Genomic DNA, 17,240 nt, shown 5'->3' on the forward strand with positions numbered 1-17,240 from the left:
TTTTTTTTATTGAATAGCGAGAGTGATGAAAGTGTTTTCCATAATAATAACAATGACAAGGGCCTGATGATGAACTACAATTAGCTCAGTGATTCATCAGTTAGCAGTGAAATTTTCAATGCATCCTGACATTTAGAGCATTTGGTTGTGATTAACAGTCTTTGAAATGTCACCGAATTTTATTTAATTGGCTAAGAAAAAATTTTAAAAGGTAATCACTGCAAAGATCACATTCATCGCCAAAAACGATAATTGCAGTTGTCACATGACAAGGTAGATGCTAACTACTGTAGCAAACTGGCTCTGTGTTCTTACAGAATCTAATGAATGCAGCAGAGATCAATAGCTCGAAGGGGCTTAGAAGTTTATTTGAATGCTCCTTTCAAAGCAATTTGTATCAACAACTGCAACCCTTTAAGTCATCTAAGCAAATACCAAAACTGAAATGCAGGTAACTGTAAGACGGAATTAACTCCATTTAATTATAGTAACCTCTGAACCATTCTAAGCTCCAGCCACAATCACAATTTTAAGAGCGTGCGCGTGTGTGTGCGTGTGCATGTGTGTTAGAGAAATAACTTTTTATCTCATATTGACTTGCAAAGGCAGGCATAATACACGGGAAGATAATAATATCACTTAAAGGTCATATTGATGAAGTAGAAAATATTAATAGATAAAGCTTCATTTTCATGGGAGATTAACCACCTCTGTGTTTGTCAAAGAGTTTAGCTATTTAAAAGCTCACTGGCAAGAGATGATATGAAAGGTTTTGCCCTATGAGGCAAATATAGTGCTAACCGCCAACCAATCTCAAGCAGTGACATTTTGTAACATTTATCGTTGTGTTATTTTTTTTTTGATGGAGTCTCACTCCGTCACCCAGGCTGGAATGCAGTGGCATGATCCCGGCTCACTGCAACCTCTGCCTCCCAGGTTCAAGGGATTCTCCTGCCTCAGCCTCCCGAATAGCTGGGATCACAGGTGCCTGCCACTACGCCTGACTCATTTTTTTGTATTTTTAGTAGAGACGGGATTTCACCATGTTGGCCAGGCTGGTCTCGAACCCCTGACCTCTGGTGATCCACCCACCTCAACCTCCCAAAGTGCTGGGATTACAGGTGTGAGCCATCAGGCCTGGCCTATTGTTGTGTTTTTTAAAAAACATTTATTCTGCTTTTTGCTTTCCAAGATCTACATTCAGCTTATCTGGTTATCTGACTGACCAGACTCCAGAGGTGTTTTTACAAGGGTATGGAGGGTTTTCCTGTTCAGAAACGCTTCCTTCACAAAGATTCAGGGTAAAAAAAGTCCACTAGGTGTTGGTGATTTCTCTCGGTCTTAGTAGTCCCTGTGAAAGTGTGAATACACCTTCTTGGAGTATACAACGATACTGTGCCCCAAAATATGGCTGGTGAGCTGTAACTTCTAGAAGATGCCAATATGGAGATGATGATATGATGTAAAGTGTTCCTGGGTTAGTAAGTGTGGGTAAACACATTTTTAAAGCTTTGTTCACTGCAGGACTTCTCAAAGCCTTTGATATGCGCAAGTATCCTGTGAGTCTGCAAGAGGAGGATGGCATCTCCCCACCTTGACCACGACCCCCATGTGGGAGTACCTTGGCAGGGCAGCATTAAACTGGGCATGCTATGGGAAATAGTGTCTTAGAGGGGTCTGAGAACAACGGTGATAGATGGAAGGGATAGACAGAGAAAAGGTACCAGGGCAAGGAACAGAAAACAGAGGAAGATGAAGGGCAGCAGACACTCCTGAAGACTTGGGCAAGGAGAACCAAAGCATTTGTAGTGGGAGCTGTGTCTAGAGACCTGGGGTCTCAGTGGTCACAGCGGGCACTTCTCACTCAGCCCAGCACTGCTGAACGGGATCCAGGTCCTGCCTCATCAGGCTGATTCTCAACCCCACGAGAAAGGGACCACCAGGCCCACCTCATGGGTGTGTGACATGCACAGCTGCACAAGATCACACTGAGACAGTTCCACACATGGTTCAACATTTTGCTGCCATTACCTTAAAATTCTCAATCACTTTCAACAAGAAATCCTGCATTTTCATTTTGCATGGGGCCTTGCAATTTACATGGCCAGTGCAGGGTAATTTCTATCCCCATTATACAGATGAAGAAAATAAGGGTGCGACTGAATCACACTTATTTGCCATACAGCAAACTCTGGCTGAGTCGGGCTTCTCAGCCCAGCCTGCCTTACTCCAGGGGCCACAGACTTAACCATACAACCATCTCCTAACCCTTTCTCTTTCACCACTTAGGCCAGAGAACAGGGAAACAGAAATTCACTGCAGGGCAGCCTTCCAAACAAGGGACTCCACAGGTCAGAGAAGTCTCCCCCAGCTCTGACCACTAGGTTTTTGAGATAAAATGAGAGTGATTTTTCAAATCGTGACAAGTTTTTTCAATATCACTACCTGGAGAGAGCCTGCTGAGATGCAGAGACCCAAGCCCTAGGAAGGCACCTGCCCAGGTTTCAAACCAGAATTTGAAGTGCAGCCTAGTCCTCTGTCCTGGCCAGCTGTGTCACTAAAACTATTACTTTGCTGTCAACAGAGACGTACTGTCCAAAACACGGACTCTTACATAAGTGTTCACATCTTGTAGCCAACAGCCCCTTGGAGCTCATGAGGTGACAGGGGCTTTGAATTTGTACTGAGGAAGTTGACTTGGCACCTTCTCTCCTTATTTTTCTCTTCTCCCCTGCAGTCATGACACTGGCTCAGGACTGAGATCTAAATAGTCATCTTCATGGCAACAGGTATTATTGGTAAGACAGAGTCTAGAAATTAGGGCCTAGCCTTTCTTGAGAGGTTAGTATAGCTGAGCAGTAAAAACTCAAGTTTTGGAGTCAGGTGTAACTAACCCACAATACAAGTTATGCACTGTGGAGTGAATGACTCACCTGGCTGGGCCTCTGCTTGCTCACCTGCAAAATGACAACATCCTGACCTACAGAGCTGCCTGGAGACCAACAGCAGCAAGGCCTTGGGAGCCTCTGCTGGTCTCCCAGCTCCTGCTTGACACTTCAAGGTGATGTTCCTCCATTTAGTGCCTGTTTGTTCTCAGACTATCCCATGCCTTCTTCCTGCAAACCACAGCTCTCAAGCTCCCCAACAGTTTTGACAAGGATCATATAAAGGTGAAAGGAAGCAAGGAAGGAATCAAGGTATTTCTAAGCAATTTCTCTACACTCTCAGGTGATAGGCATTTTCTGGCTATAACTGTGTCTCCTCCATAGTTCCAGCTTCCACAGGTCAGATCCTTCCCTCTATGGTCACAGTTCCTCTTGGGTAGCCTCCTCCCCAGTTCTGTTCCCATCTGAATGGCCACAGTGACTCGGCTCTGATGTCACCCCTCCTGCCTGTTGTACCCCCTGCTCTAGAGAGGAGATGCCTCCTGCTGATGCTAATCTGTGGATTGTTTCATTCTCTGGTTTCTCAGCTTTTCCATCCCTTAGGCCATCAATCGCCTGAATTAAACTCCTACTATTTAAAATACCTTGAGTGGTTTTTATTTTTCTGCTTCTTAACAACTTCATTGCTCTCTCCCTAGTCCAAGTCACCATTTTCTTCACCCAGATAACTTAATGTCCTTGCCCTCCTATCGTTGCTTCTAAATACAGCAGCCTGAAAAATGCTATTGAGTTCAAGATTATGTCATTCTCTGCCTAGACCCTCCAATGGCTTTCCACTCCACACAGAGTCAAAGCCCTCATTAGTGTCTCTATGACGCTACTCTATTTGGCTCCTGCTGCTTCCATGGTTTCATACCCTAGCACTCTCTCTTCCCCATTCTGCTCTGGTTTGACCTCACTGGCTGGCACCTGGTTCCCTAGATGACTTAAATGGCCAGTCAATCTCACTCTCCCATCCCATGCCTGTAGATCTGCTCAGTGTCAGCCACAGCTGGCCCACTTTTTTTTTTTTTTTTTTTTTTTGAGACGGAGTCTCCCTCTGTGGCCCAGGCTGGAGTGCAGTGGCACAATCTCGGCTCACTGCAAGCTCTGCCTCCCGAGTTCACACTCCTGCCCCAGCCTCCTGAGTAGCTGGGACTACAGGCACCTGCTACCATGTCCAGCTAATTTTTTGTATTTTTAGAAGAGATGGGGTTTCACTGTGTTAACCAGGATGGTCTCGATCTCCTGACCTTGTGATCCGCCCGCCTCGGCCTCCCAAAGTGCTGGGATTACAGGCCTGAGCCACAGCGCCCAGCCTGGCCCACAATTTTTTAAAACAACACCCATCTATTCTCCAGGGGATGACAAAGGCAAATCAAAGAGGAACTTACATCACTCAGAATGCTGAAGGCCTCATTCAGAGCTATATCCAGCATTCCAATTCCTTTGGCAAAAAGTTTGTCCAGATGCTCCCTGAAGTGCTGAAACAACAAAGCAGAAAATCCATTAGTATCTGTCCTGTTATGTGAAACACCAACCTTGAATGAATTAGATGTATGCCATGGTAAGACTGATGATTCTCAGATCCAACCAGTCATAATTTACTTTTTCCTTCTACATTCAAAACATAAGAACTTACTCAATGTAAAATTCACCTTTAATATTCATGGTTTAGCTTCAGTTACAGTTTAGGAAGAAAATCAGTTGAACTCTGGTGAAAAGTATTTAATTCACCTAAAATTGCCACTTTCCTCTCCAGTTTCATTGTTGGTGACTCTTTTCTTCTCCTACCCCTACTCTCCCACTCCTGATCACATTTAGGACTCTGCATATGCACCCCTCCACTGGGAACCCACTCTCAATCCATTCTCTGGCTCTCCTGCCACACTCTCTCCCATCCACTTTTCAAATCTCATATGGCCATAACCCTCTTCTCAGACCACCAGCCTCTGCGACTAGCCTAGAATGCTTCCTTTGTGACTCCATGCTGCCATCAGGTACTCAGATCCACCTTTCACTGAGCACTGCATAATTAAACTCTGTCCCCACCCAAGACTGTGACATTTCTTAAGACACAGCATTACTCTGTCTTCATGTCTACCATAGTATGATACACACAGAAAGTTCTCAGTAGATAGCTCTAAGAAGCAACGATAAAGACTGGATGACAACATGAAAACCGTGATTATAACAAGAGAGACACAGGCTAGAAATCCAGAAGAGCTCCAAGGAATAAGGAGAACGGGAGTGAGGTTCTTCCAGAGTAGGCCCTAAGACCCTTCTGGCTCTGCAGAAGCTCAGCATCAGCTGGAGATTAAAGGGAACAAAAGAAAGTAAATACGAAACCCCACACATTTCTGTTTCCCGACAAAGGGGCAAGAGCGAATTCAGGCTCATGCTCAGGAACAGGTCAGTGCACACAATGCATGTCCAGGAATACATGCATGTATGAGTGACCCAAAAGCTCACACCCAAAGCCCACACCCACGGCCTGGCTTTGCTTTCCAGTCACTACATTCTGAACCCCTTGCTTTTTCTATTGAAATGGATTATTCTCTCCCCAAAGGCATCCCCACTTTTGTCCACTGGGGAAACTGGAGGGAGGAGTCCCCAGGAGGGAGAGGAGCAGGAAGAATGAGCTCACGGAAAATATCCACCTATGATTTACTTGCTAAGGAGGGCTTTCTTTCTCTTACCATGCCCTAAGACCCAACAATGCCCCAAGCATGCCATCAGCACTCAGATGGTGAAACCCATTCATGATGTGTCTAACTGGCCACACTGCCTTAGGACCCCCAAAATGATCACAGAATCAAAATGGATCATAGGCACAAATCTTAGGGCATGCTGATTGTTCTAAGATGCTGTTCTGTCTCTCCCTGGGTCCCCTTAGAAGCAGTAGGATCCCCCAGTCATTGAGATGGACGGAAGATCTGCTGGCAAGATGGTGCCAATGTGAACTCCAAAGTTTGGGTGGGTTCTTCACGGTAAAAAGGTTTGAATGACACCTGGGCCTAACATGAATCAAGGCTGAATTTGAAACTGGTGGCTCACCTCGGGCACATATACAATCCACAAGACCCTCTTCCCTGGCCCGCTCCACTTTCATAGCAACCTTGCTTGCCCTCTGGCCCATCAGAGCAGCCACCATTATTGAAGCCTGCCTGGTGTTAGGCCCTTAAAAAAATACAGTGCAACTGAGTCTTCATGACAATCATGTGAGGTTTCATCATCCCACTTTACAGATAGAGAGACTGAGGCTGAAAACTGTGTCCAAATACACACACCACCTAGTTGCCTGGCCCAGGTTTCAATCCAGGTCTGCTTCACCTACTCTAATGCCCTTCCTCTTTCTGCTATATACCTGTTGTTTCTCTAAATTAGCAAAATAAAAGTTCTTTTGTTGTTGTTGTTGTTGTTGTTGTTGTTGTTGTTTTTTTTGAGCATCTTGTATGCCAGGCACTTGCCATGGGCTTGACATGTACCTGGGCAGTCTGGCTCCAGAATGCTCACTTTAATCTCTGCTCCTGGGTGGGAGCTAAGTCTTCAGGGGATGATCAAATGGCTTGAGTGATGGGGGAGAGGAATGCTGAGGGCCAGGGAACTAGGCAAACCTCAGGGCCAAGAGCCAAGCTTTGTGTTTCTCTTTTCTTCCTGCCCTGTTCTCAAGGCCCATCAGGATGCCAAGTGCATGGCAGGTCCTCCAGGAATGCTTGGTGAACAAATCTAGGCAATCAACCGAGTCTAAGGAAGCCAGGCGTCCCAGCTGCAGCTGGGCAGGAGGGGAGTCTGCCTTCATCAACAACCATCGCCCCATGGAAATCAGGATTGTGACCACCGTGAGGACTTAGGCTCTGAAAGCGTCAACTCACGGTGGTCCCCACACCCTCCTGCACCCTGCTCCTAGGGATACGGAGCATGATGAAACACCCATCACACAGCTCACTGAGAGGCTGGTCATTAACTGGCCCTAGATTCACAAAGCTGTGGCCAGATTCTGCCTTTACAAGTTCATTCTATTTGCCTGATGTCATTTTTGCCAAATGCCTTTAATTGTACTCAGTCACGCAAGTTAACACAGCATTTTTTCTTTTTTTGAGACAGAATAGTCTCGCTCTGTCACCCAGGCTGGAATGCAGTGGCATGATCTCGACTCATTGCAAGCTCCACCTCATGGGTTCACGCCATCTTCCTGCCTCAGCCTCCTGAGTAGCTGGGACTACAGGCGCCCACCACCATGCCCGGCTAATTTTTTGTATTTTTAGTAGAGACGGGGTTTCACCGTGTTGGCCAGGATGGTCTCAATCTCCTGACCTTGTAATCCGCCCGCCTCGGCCTCCCAAAGTGCTAGGATTATAGGCGTGAGCCACCAGACCCAGACTACACAGCATTTTTTTAAATAACCTGCACAAAATTTAATTTTTCTTTTCATCTATGTGTAGCTTATGTGGCACTTCAGGCAATGGTTGATTTTTTTAGTTGGCATTTAGATCAAATGTAACAACATGTTATGGAGTTCCCCTTAATTTGCTTTTATAACAATGTCAGTTGTGAATTTCATTCTTCCTGGTACAAATCTGGTCCATATATTAGATGGAAAAACTATTTTCTCAAGTTAAGGACTCCCAAATGATGCCACCGATAAAGGACTCTCTGTGTTTCTTTCTCCCTCCTCTCTCTCTCTCTCTCTCTCTCTCATGTCCAAACTCCCTCTTCTCCTCCTCCACACTCTGACCCAGATCACCAACCTCGTCTTCGGAGCTGCATTTAGCCCTCTGCCCAACTCTCCCACACAAAACCAGCTCTCGTCTCCCAGGGAACTATCTCCCATGATGTGTCCTCCATTAAGAGCTGCTCTGTCCAGTTAGGTAGCCTTGAGCCACACGTAGAATTTAGATTTAAATTTAATTATCAATGAAATTACCTAACATTAAAAATACAGTTCCTCAGTAGTGCTAACCTCATTTTAAGTGCTCATTAGCCACATTTGGCTGGTGGCTACTGCACTAGACACTGCCAATTAACGAACACGGCCATCACTGCAGAAAGTGCGACTGGACAGCACTGACCCAGAGACAGGGGTTAAAATGGACCTTCCTTCCCTCAAGCCATGGACTAATGGTGAGTCAGAGGAAGGTCTAAGGCCTGGACCCAGGGATATGCGTGAGTTTTGCCTGCCCAGCATCAATTCCCCTTCTTCTGATTTTCCTTCTCTTCCACTGACCCATAATTCACATGATTTGAGAGAAGCTATGTCTCTCTCCCTCCCACCCTCCCAGATCCAGGAGTGGGACGATTTATCAGACCTTTCCAGTCTATGAATTCCACCCCAAGGGCCACAGTCGTGCATGGGCAGTGAGCCAATTCCTGGACTTCTGCTGGCATGTGGGAGGAAGGACTCTCTCTTTCCATGCGGATTGCTGAGAGGAAGCCCAGGGCTGCCAGCAATCATCCTGCCACCGCACAGGAGGTGCTCACCTGAATGAAGGTAACAGCCGCCGAGAGCAAAGCCCACACGGAAGAGCCAGGACAGATGGCGACAACAAGGCTTGAGCCCCTAGATCCAGGCATGCCTGGCCTTTTAGGTAAGTGAACCAATACCTTTGCTCCTCTGCTTAACCAGTTTTAGCTGATGTGGGCCACTTGATTGAAAAGATCCCTTATGATTACCACAACCGAACCAATGACCCTGGCTGCCGAAACCATACCTCATGAAAGCTTCCCCTGCATTAAAATGATCTTCCTCTTCTCCTCTATGCCCCTCTTCCCCTTCTTAATCACAGCCATTATACACGGTGCGATCCATTTACCGCGCCTGTGATAGACTGAACACAGCACTTTATACACAGCAGACTCTCAGTGCTCAAGGCTTTACCAGCCGGTGCTTTGATGACCCATGGCATGGAGGAATTTGTGATTTTGCTGATGATCAATTCCAACCACGTGCACCCCAAGGGTCGTGTCTGGAAGCGAAGGAAGGGGCCTGGCTGACTGCCCTGCATCGTCTTCATTACTACAGATTTCTTTTTCTCTGCTCCCAGTTGTGGTCATTGTAAGATCCAGAAATTGTTATCATATCATTGCTGTTGTGTGGAGGCAACTGGTGTACACACCCTGTGAACTCACGTTTAAAAAAAAAAAAAAAAAACTGGCCGGCGCAGTGGCTCACGCCTATAATCCCAGCACTTTGGGAGGCTGAGGCAGGCAGATCATGAGGTTAAAAGATCGCAACCATCCTGGCTAATACAGTGAAACCCCATCTCTACTGAAAATACAAAAAAAATTAGCCGGGCGTGGTAGCGTGTGCCTGTAGTCCCGGCTACTCGGGAGGCTGAGGCAGGAGAATGGCATAAACCCATGAGGTGGAGCTTGCAGTGAGCCAAGATTGAATCACTGCATTCCAGCCTGGGTGACAGAGTGAGAGTCCATCTCAAAACAAACAAACAAACAAACAGAAAACTGAACTGGGGGTCAGGAGACTGAATTCTACTGCTGGTGATACCATTTACCAACTGAACCCCCAAGACAAGTGGCTTTAGTTCTCTGGCTTCAATTTTGCCTGCTGTGAAATGGGGATGGGAAAGCACCTGAGTAGTGGGTGGGGTAGTGAGAGTATCAGTGCCTCAAAACAGCAGGCAGGACTTCCTTCCAATTCCTGCTCTGACATTCACCCTCTCTACAAGCCTGAGTAAGACACTGCCTTATCTGTGCCTTCATTTCCCTCTGATACTTGGGGATACTGGGTTGACTTCTCCCTGGGGGACCTGAAAAAAGAAGTCATCTGAAAGAATTTTGGTGACAGAAAAAAAAGTGAGACTTTCATTTCATATTCACTAAAAGAAAGGACTGTCTTCAACACGTGAAAATTAAAACAGACTACATCTCCAGCATTTTCTATGGCCACTTCTTGGGTTGCAACTTTATAATCTAATAGACCTTAGAAAAGGACTTATTTTGCCTTTCAAGGGCCAGGTTTGCTTAAATGGATAAAGACATGTAGCTGACTTCACTGACCCCAGGACCCGAGTACCTCAAGGGCACAGCTACAGAACAGAAGGCTCCAGATCACCCAAGTCAGGGAGACGCTCAACAGCTGTGTACCAAAAGGTGGCCAGTTCTCATTATTTTTCTCAATTAAAATAAACTGTTTATTGGAAATGGTGACAGTCCCATTTTATTATTAAACCTCAATAAAGGAGGAGGAGGGTGGCTCTTTATCTTTGCTTCAGGCGACGCATGCAGCATATGCTGCTGCCCAGGAAAAACCCTTGTTTCCAAAGCAATTAGTGTAGCTTAACGCCTGGGGAGATGAGCCCACGCCGACGCCACCACTCCCTGTGCCCGAATGCCAGCAGCACAGCCACATCCGCTTATCTCTGACAAACAGCCACAACGTTCAGGCCAGCGGAGGATCCCGGTAAAATAAGCCTCTCCTTCACCGGCAATCAGTTTAGTTGAATCATACTGATGACTCTCTGTGATCATAGCAATCATGTTTTTTCCTGTCTATGTAATTATAATAAACGTTTGAGTTCTTCCAATCAAGAGCAAGGTGTCAAACGGACATCAGTGGACAAAACAAGCCCTTGAGAGCTGGCGGTCCTGGCTCTGAGTACAGCCGCTATTTGGAAGGAAGGCTAATGGCCATCTATCAATGACACCCATCAGGGTCATTCAAATACTGCAGGCATGAATTTCGTACCCATTAGGAGTGGACAAAGGTTGCTGCAGCAACTCCCCCATGGGAAGACTTCAGAAATCGCCTCACCAAGTCCTCCAACGGCAGCCAATACTGGCAGAGTGACAACTGTATGCTAGGCACCTCATGCTTTTTGTACATTACTTTGCTTGATCCTCCTAACACCCCTAAAAGAGAGGTACTATTACATTCTTATTTTACATGTAGGCCAAGGACACTAGAAAGCTCAAGACGGCAGACTGGGTTTCAAAGTGCTGAGTCCCATATCTGAACTCCTATGCAATAGGGCCCCTTCCCAGCGCCCAGGGCCCAGCTTTCTATGTCCCTGATAAAGTACAGCATGCAGGTGGGTGCAGAGACTTTAGGTTCGTGTGCAAAGCTAAGATCCCGTGCAGGGCTGGTTCTGAGGGGATGTGACATATGCAGTGGCCCAGGGTCCCATTTTCAGAAGGACTCAGTGTTTGATTTAATGTTTTGCTACTATTGTCCTGAAATTCTTTATAATTGTATTTTTGAATCTGTGATTTGTAAGTGAAATCCAGTGGAGCAATGGAGCCTGCCTGTGAGCAGAGGAGATACCTGAAAGATGGTGTCTGTGGCTCCTTGCTGCCCTATTCGCATGCAGCATGGAATTCTGGTGTGCCGCTACAGTGCAGGTGTCTCAAATGGACTTCACTTTAATAGATCACTTTGCACTGTTGCTGTCAGGTAGCTCAAGCTCACTGTAAAATTAAAATTAAGGCACTACAGGTTAAGAGTATTCTGTAGAGCCTCTTTGATTTTCAGTTCTATCAGTAAACAGATACAGGATTGCCTGCTGTCTCCTAAAACAGAGATGTGGTTCGTATCAGCCTAAATGATGAGCAGGATCCCAACAGCCGTGTCTACCCTATTCTGATGCCAAACTCCTCAGTGAGACTTCCAGATAAGGCTCACAGGGTTCTGTGGTCCCACTACTACTGTGTTCCAAGCCCAAAGTGCAGAAGCCCATTTTTTCAGAGGCTCAAAGGGTGCCCACACCTATCCTCCCCGCTGATTTGGATATTACACCACAAGATTATCTGATATAAATCTGGACACCTCCTCTTGATCTAATTCTTCCTGACAACACATGCACACCCAACCCTAACCTCAACCCGGGACGAGTCTCCCATATTCCTATTTAGTCTGAGAACTCCCTTGGCTGACTTTTAGAGCCTCTTTGGGGCAAATCTCTCAGGGATGTTAGGGTGATGCAGAGCCAATATATTTTATAGAGAAGGCACCTATCTTATGACATGGCTACCACCAAGCCTGGCTTCCAGTAAATCAGACTGTCATTTGATTCCCATGGGAAGAAGTGACATGGTATTTCTCAAAGAAGAAAACAGAATGGCTGAAGAAAGCTGGTAGGAAGGAGGCAGGCCCAGTTGTTTGCAATTTGGGGGAGACAGTACAGACACTGATAGAACGGCATCTGAGCCATTCCCCATTTCTCCTTCACGTGTGTGTAACAAATTGATGTGTCTGAAGGTAGCAGCTGTTTAATGCCAGTGCCAAATTAGAGAAAAGATAGATCTCCTGTGTGAACAATGAATGTTATTTCATCCAGGTAGTCAGATTAGCTAAATCCTCATTTCAATGGCAAAAGCACTAATTATTTCATGCAGATGATGGTGATGAGCTCAGAATTAGCAATTCTCTACAACTGGGAAATACCTAAAGTGGAATGGCCCCTCCACCAAAGCACAGCATATTTCCAAGTAACTGCTGAGAAGGAGGGACATGATGATTACCATGCTCGTGAGCAAGGCCAGCTCCAAGAGGAGCCATATTACAAGAGCTCATCGTCCTTCTTGTGAGGTCACACGGACTTACCAGTGTATCTTAGGGAACTAGGCTTTGTGAATCCTTGAAAGCCTGGGAAAAGCTGAAGCCCAGTGCTGCATGGACAGGACGCCTGTGTTGTGTCTCTGCATGGCATGGCAGTGTGTGTACACAGTAGGCCTCACCCTTCATGTCTCTCTGACATTTCCGAAGGTCTCCATTTATCCTTTATGAACTTCATGAAAATCTTGACTTGATTCAAATGTGTTTCTTGGAGGAAGAAAGTTTTCAGTGGCTGCGGCGTGCCAGGGTAGACAGAAGTCAGTTTCAGTTCATTACAAACACAGTGCCAGCTCTGAGGATGCTTCAGCTCAGAAGAGGTGTGCATTGATAACCAGCACCCAGGGGGAATGTGATGCAGACCAGTGCTGTGGGTGCCAGCGTACTCATCTGCATCAAACCATCACCTCACAGTCACACCTACAGTTCTTTGCACTCAATGCAAAGCTATGGCCCAGGATGGGGGAGCAGTGTGTGCTGAGACACAGGTTAGGAGTCATACTGCTCACTCAGTGGCTGCTACATTCATTTCTGGGACAGCTTAGCAAAGAAATGTGACCCCAGGGACAACTAAATTTGGACATTTTCTGTATGAGCACTTGGAAGATTTGTAGAGTTTATAAAACTTGTATTCAATTAAAATGTATTTGTTTCAATGATCTCTGTATTTTGCCAAGCTTAATTACATATGGGTATTAAACTTAATTGTCTGAATTTCTTCCACTCTTATTCAAGTCTCTGAGTAAACAAATAAGGCACTGTGTGTGTGTGTGTGTGCATATACATATATATGTATGTATGTATGTATCAACATTAATTTGACCAGTCCTCTACTAGTGAAAACTTAAATTTTCAGTATTTTATGTTTTCAACATTACTACAGTAAACATCTTTGTACTCACATTATAGTGCATATGTGTAGTAAGATAATTATAACAACCATATGGAAGACAAACAATTGAGCCAAAAATTTCTTCATTTATACCATGCAGAGTGACTATGAGGACTTAATGTAGACAGAGTGCTTCATACAGAGATCAGTATACAGTAGGCACTCAGTAAACACTAAATCTTATTAGTAGGGCACCTGTGGCTTGCAATGCCTTATAGCACTGTATTTTTAGTCTATTAAAAAACCCTAACTCTACCTCCAGTAAAAGGAAAGTAATTGGCTCCTAGAACGAGAAGACTGGAAGTGCAGCTGCCTCAGTGAAGGAAGGGACAGGGGACCCAGTGAGGGCCTCAGGGCCCAGTCTCTCTTCTCTATTATATCTCCTGGCTCTACTTGGTTTCACTCCCCCAGCAAGCTCTTGAGCACACAGCTGCCTACATCAGTGGTCTCACATCCTCCTAGCTCAGCCTGTCCACTGGCAAGAGCTAGGGTTGCCAGATAAATATAGGATGCCCAATTAACTTTGAATTTTGGATACATAACAGTGAATATAATAAAAATATATTCTTTGCTTATTTGAAATTTAAAGTTGAGTGCCCTGTTTGTTTTGCAAAATCTGGCAACTTTGCCCAAGAGCAGTTTCAGCAATATTGCTATCAGAAAAGTCCCCAGAAATACTCTGATCAGGCCAACTTAGGTTGTGTGTCTGGATCTGAGCCAATCAGGTGGCCAGAGAATGGGACCTCTGACTTATTCAGGTCTGGATCACATGGCCACGTCTGAACTTGAGGTTGTGATGGGAAGAAATGGGGAAAGTCCTACCTGACTTCACCAAATGGGTTTTCTAAGGACAGAGGGAGTTCATGGAAAGGAGGGGACAGAGGGGTGTTGGACAGCTAAGAACAGTTGACTTATAAGCAGCTTCTCAGAAGAGGTACAGCCTTTTAGTGACAGTAGCAAGGTCCATATTCCAGAAAAACATGCAGATACAGGCCAGGGGAGCAGAGGTGTCCCCAAGCACGTGCACTTCCACATGCACACTCACACTGCACTCATTTCCTCCGTAGCAGCATGTGGGGGCAGACATACATGTAGTGAGAAGATCAGATAAAGAAAAAATGGTAGCTTTTCCCAGGGAAAATCACAATATACTTCTCAAAAGTTAGAAAAAAAGTGTTTCTAGAAAATAGGTGGTCCAGGGATGTCTTCAGGCCCAGCAGAAAGACAGTGCCCAAGACAGAAGGGAAGAGACTGCTACCTTCAACTAATATTCTCCGGGTCCCCTCTACACACCAGCCTTCGCTCTGAGCACTCATCAGTTCAATCCTCACAACAATCCCCAGACAGAAGGTAGATACTCTTACTACCCTCCTTTTAAGAATGAGAGAATGAATTCACATCACTTGACTAGGTCTAACAGCTAATAAATGGTAGAGCTGGGACTTACATCCAAGCATTTTGTCTCTAAAAAAGTTGTGTTTTTTTTTTTTACCAGAAACTTTTTATATTATAAAATTTTAATCATCAATTTACAGTCAATCTTGCTTTATCAATACCCTGGCACCATCTACATCAACGTCCCTTTTGGCAGCCAACCTCCAAAATGGCCTCCAAAGATTCTCACCCACTGATACGCAGACCCTTGCGTTGGGCCCTCTTACATTATACCAGGGTTGGTCTCTGCAACCAAGAGAATATTGTAGAAATGATGGTATGCCACCTGCCAGATTAGGTTGTAAGTAACACTACGGCTTCTATCATAGTTGCTTGTCTGATCTCTCTTGGATACTTCCCTCTGGAGGAAGCCAACTGCTTTGCTGGAAGCAGCCCTGGGGAGGTGCCATGGAGTAAGAAACTGAAGCTTCCAACCAACAGCTGTTAGGGAACTGAAGTCTCTTTCTAAGAGCCATATGGATTAGCTTAGACATGGATCTTCCATCACAGCCAACCCTCGGAAGACCAGCCCCCAGGCCACATCCCGAATGCAACCTCACTGGAGACTCTGAGCCGGAACAACCCAGCCAGGCTACTCCTGGGTTCTTGAGTCCAGGAACTATATGAGATAATAAATGTTTGTTGTTGTAAGCCTACAGTCCCCAATCTTTTTGGCACCAGAGACTGGTTTCATGGAAGACGATTTGTTCAAGGACAGGGGTGTGGGGAGGTAGCGGGGGGATGGTAGCAGGGGGGTGAAACTGTTCCACCTCAGATCATCAGGCATTACTTAGATTCTCATAAGGGGTGCACAACCTAGATCCCTTGCATGCATAGTTCACAATAAGGTTTGCACTCCTGGGGAGAATCCAATGCTGCTGCTGGCAGATCTGAGGCAGAGCTCAGGTGGTAATGCTTGCTTACTCGCCCACTACTTATCTCCTGCTGTGCAGCCTGGTTCCTAACAAACCAGAGACCAGCCTGTGGGTTGGGGACCACTGTTTTAGCTATTAATTTTAGGGGTAATTTGTTCCACTAGAGCAGATAACTAATATACTCATCTAGATTATTGTGAAGCACATCCCAGATATCATATTATTTCATCTGTAAACATTTTAAAAATAAATCACAATACATGTTTCACTTTATGTCAGAGTCACTCAGTTTGAATGAGGATTCACATAAGATCTACTCATTGTGATTGGTTGAGATAGCTCTTAAGTCACTTATTCTAGAGTTCCCACTCCATTATTTTTCTCACAAGTTTTGTTGAAATAACTTGTTGGTCATGAAGAGCATTCCAGAATCCAGATTTTACTGATTGTATTCCTGAGGTGTCATTTAACATGTTCTTCTGTCCCTCTATTTTAGTAAATTGATAGTGAGATTGAGCAGTTTGATTGGATTCAGATTTGACTACATATTTAATTATTTATTTGATATTATTTATTTATTTGGTATTTGGTATTCATTCATGATGTTTTTACTTCCCTCCAACAAATAAGTAGTAGTCTCCTTGCAATGGTGGTAGTCATCAATGCCCAGATTCATTAATTCATCAGAAGCTGCAGCATAGTGATATTTTAATTTCATCATCTCTCTTCATTTATTAGACAACCAATTTCTGCAAAGAAGTGCTTCCTCTTTTGCACTATTAAGACAGCTGAAGAACCACTTGTAGAAGAAAATTGGATAAACATTAGCTGCCCTTCATTTCTTTATTGGTTTTCAAAATAAAGATTGTTCTGAAGGTGATCAATTAGAATCTCCTACACCCCCCCCCTTTTTTTTTTTTTTCTTTAGTATCATCAATGGCTTTTCTGCTTCACCATTTTAGTATCAGCATGGGTTGTAACATGTATGTTTCTAAATGTTGATGATTTTTGTGTGTGTTTTTTTGGGAGGGGTGGAGGGATGTTTAATTTATCCCATCTTTGGTCAGTGGGAGCTGCTTCTCTTCAGGCTTGATACCAAGTCCCCATACAGTAGTTGATAGCTTCCTGCTACCACAATAAGCAAGAGGTTATAGGCTCATCTTGTTCATCTTCTGCCCCTAACCTAGAATCGGCCATTTCTCTAAGGAACCAAGAAATTCACCATTCTTAACCATTTACACTCTATTACCTCTGTATTTTCCTTGAGCATACACCTGGGGAATGAGGAGGAACAGAAAAAATAACTGAAGAGGGCCAAGTAAAAGGGCAAAGAAGAAAAGTGATAATATGGCCATCTAAGAAGCTTACACAAAACGTGGTGCAAATCTTACTCCAAAACTCTGACAGGCAAAGTGACAAGTAAACACAGTGGGGAAGCACCTGCTAGACCCTGGTCTGGAATTTACTCCAAGAACAGGAAACATGGTGAGGGATAGATTGGCATTAGAACAATTTGATGAAATAGGCAGGAGTTTCATGCTTGAGTG

The 17,240-nt window shown here is 44.9% G+C and overlaps 1 protein-coding gene across 1 annotated transcript in view; it reads right to left on the bottom strand.

Annotated features, from left to right (window-relative positions):
- Positions 1-17,240, bottom strand: part of CACNA2D3 (calcium voltage-gated channel auxiliary subunit alpha2delta 3) — a 958,661-nt gene that overhangs the window by 451,306 nt on the left and 490,115 nt on the right. The window contains exon 10 of the mRNA XM_023189561.2: positions 4,319-4,408. Coding sequence (XP_023045329.1) covers positions 4,319-4,408 — 90 coding nt within the window. The remainder of the gene's footprint in view (positions 1-4,318; positions 4,409-17,240) is intronic.

Source organism: Piliocolobus tephrosceles, chromosome 2, assembly GCF_002776525.5.
Source record: "Piliocolobus tephrosceles isolate RC106 chromosome 2, ASM277652v3, whole genome shotgun sequence".
Classification (NCBI taxonomy): Eukaryota; Metazoa; Chordata; class Mammalia; order Primates; family Cercopithecidae; genus Piliocolobus; species Piliocolobus tephrosceles.